This window comes from Alexandromys fortis, unplaced genomic scaffold, assembly GCF_014885135.2.
Source record: "Alexandromys fortis isolate MF-2015 unplaced genomic scaffold, M_Fortis_MF-2015_v1.1 scaffold_155, whole genome shotgun sequence".
In the NCBI taxonomy this organism is placed as follows: domain Eukaryota; kingdom Metazoa; phylum Chordata; class Mammalia; order Rodentia; family Cricetidae; genus Alexandromys; species Alexandromys fortis.
The window spans coordinates 191795-198203 of NW_026068052.1; the positions used below are offsets into that span (position 1 = coordinate 191795).

The 6409-nt window shown below is 39.3% G+C and overlaps 1 protein-coding gene across 4 annotated transcripts in view; it reads right to left on the bottom strand.

Annotated features, from left to right (window-relative positions):
* Taf1 (TATA-box binding protein associated factor 1) overlaps positions 1 to 6409 on the bottom strand; it is an 82177-nt gene that overhangs the window by 12574 nt on the left and 63194 nt on the right. For all 4 annotated transcript variants that reach the window (XM_050119652.1, XM_050119651.1, XM_050119650.1 and 1 more), the window contains 3 exons: positions 4810 to 4935; positions 3599 to 3755; positions 2423 to 2600 (listed from right to left, as the gene is read on the bottom strand). In XM_050119652.1, coding sequence (XP_049975609.1) covers positions 2423 to 2600; positions 3599 to 3755; positions 4810 to 4935 — 461 coding nt within the window. The remainder of the gene's footprint in view (positions 1 to 2422; positions 2601 to 3598; positions 3756 to 4809; positions 4936 to 6409) is intronic.

Sequence of the window (6409 nt, forward strand, 5' to 3'; positions counted from 1 at the left end):
GAAATTAGAATAGCCGGGTGGTGGTGATGCACGCCTTTAATCCCAGCACTCGGGAGGCAGAGGCAGGCGGATCTCTGTGAGTTCGAGACCAGCCTGGTCTACAGAGCTAGTTCCAGGACAGGCTCCAAAGCCACAGAGAAACCCTGTCTCGAAAAAAAACCAAAAAAAAAAAAAATTAGAATATACAATAGGGAGAAAAGGGAGGGGAATCAGCAATATCTCACCACGTAGAGAATTTTATTTGGCAGAGATATTTTTATATACATCCTATTTTTCTATGTATTTAGGATACTTAAGTATTTAAAAATAAAATGCTGGAGGCTGTGTGGTGGAGGCACGTGCCTTTAATCCCAGTACTTGGGAGGATCTCAGAGAGTTCAAAGGCCAGCCTGGTCTACAGAAAAAGTTCAAGACTTGAAAGCTACAGAGAAGAGAAAGAGAGAGAGAGGGAGGGAGGGAAGTATTCTTATAGTAAAATTTCCTAGATGTGAAATTTTAGAACCAAAGGGGGTGCAAATTTTTTTTTACTTATAGTTATAAAATTGTGATAGTTCTCTCCTGCCCACCCTAGCTATTTACATATTACCAGCCATTTGAGAGTATCTTTTTCCTTAGACCCTTTCCCAAAATAATCCCCACCAATCTAACAAATAAGAAGCTACATCACATTGTTTATTATACTTATTTGATTATTAGAAAAGTTATAAAATATAGCTATTGGCCATTTGAATTTGTGAATTTCTTAGCTCACTTCTTTTATCCTTTGTTCTTTAGGGCATAGAGCAATCGTTCTAAAACACAAAGCAGATCAGACACTGTTTTCACTCAATGCCTGCCCACATTTGGGTCCTTCACAATTTGGTTCTTATCTACCTCTTTAAAAAAATAATAATTTTTATTTATTTTTAAGTACCTCTTTGACTCATTTCTATTACACAGATTAATCAAAGCTCTGGCCTACTAGTATTCTTTAAAAAGCGCCTCATGATTGGGTTTTCACATTGCCATTCCAAGTCTCTAGAAGATCTTATACTTCTTACCCTATAAAACTACTACTCATATTTGGCTTAATTTCCTTCTCTAATCAGCTGCCCTCCCCATTCCTCTACATGTCCCGAAAAAACCCTGTGGTTGCCTTTTATGTTATACCGCTACTGCCTATTAACCTGTTTCAAAATTCTTGATAGGCAGAACTCCTTACAGGAGGAAATCCCAAAGCTTATTTGTGTTTTTACTTATGATAGATAAAATTTTATCTATTTGCTAGCAAGATGGATCACATGTGCAGTAAATCCAACATGTTTAAAGCCAAAATCATTTTCCCATCCTTTCTGTTTTTCTTTCCTCAATGAAATTTTTATTATTTATCAAACAACTCCCAAATTCAACTGAATACTGAAATTTTCTGTCCCATACTGCCCTTAAGTCAATTAACATACAAATTTCATGTTACTTTCTCTTCTTTTTTTTTGAAACAGTGTCTCAGGTAACCCTGGCCTAGCTTTGAACTCACCCTGTAGCAGGGGATTACCTTTAATCCCTGGCCTTCCTACCTCCACCTTGAAAATGTGCACAGGTGAGCATCACCACACCCAGCAGTTTTGTTTGTTTTTGGATAGAGCCTCAATACGTAGCCCAGGTTTGTGGGTTTTTGTTTTTTCTGGTTTTTTTTTTTTTTTTTTTTTTTTTTTTTTTTTTTTTTTTTTGGTTTTTCGAGACAGGGTTTATCTGTGGATTTGGAGCCTGTCCTGGAACTAGCTCTTGTAGACCAGGCTGGTCTCGAACTCACAGAGATCCGCCTGCCTCTGCCTCCCGAGTGCTGGGATTAAAGGCGTGCGCCACCACCGCCTGGCTGGGTTTTTGTTTTTGACACAGGGTTTTACTGGTCTGGACCTCCCTTTACATACTAGCCTGGTCTTAAATTCAGAGATCCACCTGCCCCTTTTTAGACCTGCACCACCACAGCTGACTAACCTTGAATTTAGGATCTTCCTTACCTCATGCTCTAACTACTGATATTACAAGAAGTGTACCAGCATAGTCTACAACTTCCTTTTACTGAAAGTATGGACCCCTGACAGAACAAAATCCAAATGCCTTGGCATTCCATTTATGGTCCTCTACAATATAGGCTCTTGCTATTTCAAAAGTCTTAATTTCCCAACCAACACCATTTACTATTTTTTTTTCACTACCACCCAGCTTGTTCTTAGGAATTTATGACATTGAATCTGTAATGATGATGATTCCATTAGAAGAGCTTTTCAAGGGCAGGCTATATCTTATTCATCTATGTATTCCCAGGGCCTAAGTAGAGGTGCTCAGGGAATGTTTGACAGAAGACAGCTATCTGATGTTAGGTCCTTTGTCATCATAGCTGGGAAATGATGCCAGAGCCCAGTAGCATATTGCTGTCATTTACCTGATGTTGCTATCCTCCAAACCACGGGAAGCTTCTCCACCATCTCCCTCATAGGACATCATGCTTTCTTCATTTTCCATGCCCATCCTTGTAGTCTCTTGAAGCACACGGGGCTGTTTGGGTCTTAAAGTGCCAGATTCCACATCAGAGTCACTTCCACTTTCACTTAGCTGAATAGCTGTAAAAAGACAGATTGTGGTTCATTAAGAGACAGCTTGATGAACTAGAGGTATGGCTCAGTGCCAGAGTGTTTGGCTCAAATGTATTAGATAGTATGCATTGAGCCACAGCACCAGAATAACAAAACAAGAGCAAGAAAAATTCTTGTCAGAATTAATATCTTTAGACTAGTATTCCAAAACTAGTCTATACAGATTTTGTGCCTATAGTCCTCATCTCTTAGGCCTTTCTTTCTTTCTTTTTTTGAGACAGGGTTTCTCTGTAGCTTTGGAACCTGTCCTGGAACTCGCTCTGTAGACCAGGCTGGTCTTGAACTAACTCACAGGGATCCACCTGTCTCTGCCTGCTGGGATTAAAAGCATGTGCCACTACTGACTAGCTTCTCAGGCCTTTCTTTAACTACCAAATAGTAGCAAGATATATAGTTTAGAAACTGAGTCCAAGCGATTTATGTCTTCTATCTCAGTCTAATCTACCTGTTTTCTATTCCCTTCAATACCTTTACCTTACCATTGCAATTCCAATTATTATTATTTTTGGGGGTGGTTTTCAAGACAGGATTTCTCTGTGTAGCTTTGGAGCCTGTCCTTGAACTCGCTCTGCAAAGCAGGCTGGCCTCAAACTCACATAGATCTGCCTGCCTCTGCCTCTGAGTACTGGGATTAAAGGCATGTACCATTATTGCCTGGCAAAATTATTTTTCTTAATTTTCCTTTCCTTTTCCCAAACACAACCCTTCAAATCTGCTACTTGGGCACTGCCTTTTCTACTGTTACCTTTATGCACCTGTGTCTGTTCATCTTCATTTCTCCTTAGGCTAATGGACATGATCATCCTGAGTGTATGTTCAGTACTCTAATGTCTACTAATGTAACTCCAATAAAAGAGACAGATTTTTTAAACTAGCACACAATAAGTAGCAAGTAGGTTCCTGTTCAGTCCTGAGGGCAAAACAGTGAGCTATATAGAAACAGAAGCAAAGGAACAAAAACTCACCAGAAAAAGGGTTATCTCCTTCTTCATCACTCCCAGCATCTTCCTCATCATCTTCTCCTTCAGACATAAGCAAATCTTCATACAGAACACTGGCCTGAGGCTGTTGTACAGTTCCTTCCTCTTCATCTGCAAGATCACCATCTCCTTCTTCACCTTCCTAAACAAGTCCAAGTGGCAGAGCCATTATCGACTAAGTAAGAGACCAGAATACCTTCTTTCCCCTGCATCCCATTTGCTGCCCCACAAGAAGTTAAATAATTATAGTAGATGGATTTGTCTACCTCATTCTACAGTTTAAAGTCAGACTGAGACTCACTATGGAGAAACTCTATGATATCACCTTAGGATTTGGCCTGCCCTATATGACTGGGGTTCCTGTCATATAACTGTATAATGTATAAGCTTTCTGTAAGCATACTCACTGGGGCTGGAGTCTTAAGTTTCCCATCCTCCTCCTCCTCATACCCTTCAATAGCTACACCAGATTCTTCCTTGCCCAGCCTACCTCGGCCCTGGCAAATCTGAGTAAGTAACACAAATAACACATCATTGACGGATGTGCTTATAGGAGTTAACCAAGGATTCTTTACCTAGGACAAATGCTCTGTCCTGGTATCAGAGCCAACCCTACTGCTAGTGGAGGCTGTTTATATTGCTCAAGGCATGTGCATTTTCCCCAATCATTTTTTGAAAATAATGGACAGGGCAAGAAAAACCAAAGAATAGGAAAGTTTTTGGTTCACTCTTACTGTCAATAGAGGCAATGTTTCCTTTCTAACTCAAGCTTTTCAGATAGAAAATCCTTCTGGGTTTTGCACTCTTTCATGGAACCTTGAGAAACAGCTTCAGACTGAAAGTACGTTTTTATATCTCAGGCAAAAGCCAATTAAAAATTATACATAATTTTAATTTAATTTATAACTTAAAAAAAAAACGCACAAACAGGAAGCCAATTGCTGTGAATGCTGTCTCCGAATGCAGTTGGTCTTTTTAGTCAGTTACCTATTAGGCTGCTCTGATGCCTCACCTACTTTCCCTAAAGTTCTACTATGCTTAATTCTACCAACCATGCCCCAGAAATCAAATTTCAAAGCCTTGTTTTCAGGGCCAAAGGGTCTAGTCATCCTTCATGTGTGCATGCTATCAGTCCATCCCTCCACATCCACCCAGCAGGCAGATCACCAATCTCACAAAGAGAAAGAATATCCTACCTGTGTTAGCTGCTTTTCTGAAGTAGCACCGGGAATATCCAAGACAGACATATTGCTCTCATCTTGATATACAGAGGTATCTCGAGAAACACTGAGTGGTATGCTGTTATCATACAAATCAGGAGGCTGTGGCATAAAACATACAACTTAGCTTCTACCAAGGGAACAACTAGAAGAAATACAAAGAATTCTCCTTCATAACATTCACTGAAGAAAAAGGACATGCAAGACAACCCAGTTAAAGAGGAAACACAGCCTGGTACAGCTTTGTAGACAATGTTTTAGAGCCCTAGGAATAACATCAACTCTAGCAGACTTACGGTATCTAGTGTATGTGTTCAGAAACTAAAGCAGAAATGCATAAAGTCTAGGGACAAGTGTATATATTAACAGCCTCTCTGGTCAGTAACCTACTTTCTTCGTCTAAGCCTTGCCTTGCTGTTTTTAAGTTCAGGAAATCATATTAGTGACAGTTTTACTGACTTAGAGGCATATAATAAACTGGATGAAGGAATTTAAATTTCAACAAGAGCATGGGATGGTCTGACAGTTCATGAGCTTTTAGACATTGCTTCAAAACTAAATGGTATGTTAAAAACAAAACAAAACATGGGCTTTGGAGTAAACAGCCCTGGGATTGAGTCTTGGTTCTACCACTGTTAATCATGTAAAACATGGATAATAATATCTACCTAACAGGGATGTCATGAGAATCAAGAGCTATGTACCAATACCTGGTATTCAATAAATGATATATCCCTTCCTTTTATTGTCCCCAAAAAGAACAGGGATTTAGCAAATAGATTCTAGACAACGATAGGAGGGACTAGATAAAATATTCATGAAGTGAATAGAATAAGAAAAGTAATAATCATCAATTTTACTTGTAAAGTATATTTATAGACATAAACACACATACACAGATATGAAGAAACTCAAAATATTGAAGTTGTAACAGATGGAATTGATAAATGAAACCTCTTTGCATATTCCAGTTTTCTTTTAAAAAAAGATTTTATTCATTTTTAAAAATTATGTGTATGAATATATGTTTGAGTGTAGGTTTTTGCATGTGAGTGCAGGGCCTATGGAGGCCAGAAGGAGGTGTCAGAACTTCTGGAGGTGGAATTAAAACAGCAAGCCACACAACGTGGGTGCTAGGAACCAAACTCAGGTCCTCTGAAAGAGTAGTAAGTACTCTTAACTGCCAAGCCATCTCTCCAGCCTCATCTTCTAATTTTCCTCAATCATCATGTTACTCTGGTCAATACAAAACCTGCTTATAGGCAAGGAATAGGGGTATAAGCCTATAGAGCACTAGGAAAGTTAGGTCAGGAAGATCACAAACTTGAGGCCAGTCTGGATCATATAAACAAATGTACGCCCACATGTGCTGTTCTGGAAGCAAGCAAGCAAACAACATTTGACTGAGAAGATTTGAGTTTCCAAAATAGAGGCAAAATAGATTTCAAAACATTAGTGCACAGACAAACCAGTATGCAACAGAAGGGAAAATCAGGAAAATTTTAAAGTGTAGTATGTAAATAAAGAGGACTGCCAGGCATTGGTGGCACACGCCTTCAATCCCCTGGGAGGTGGG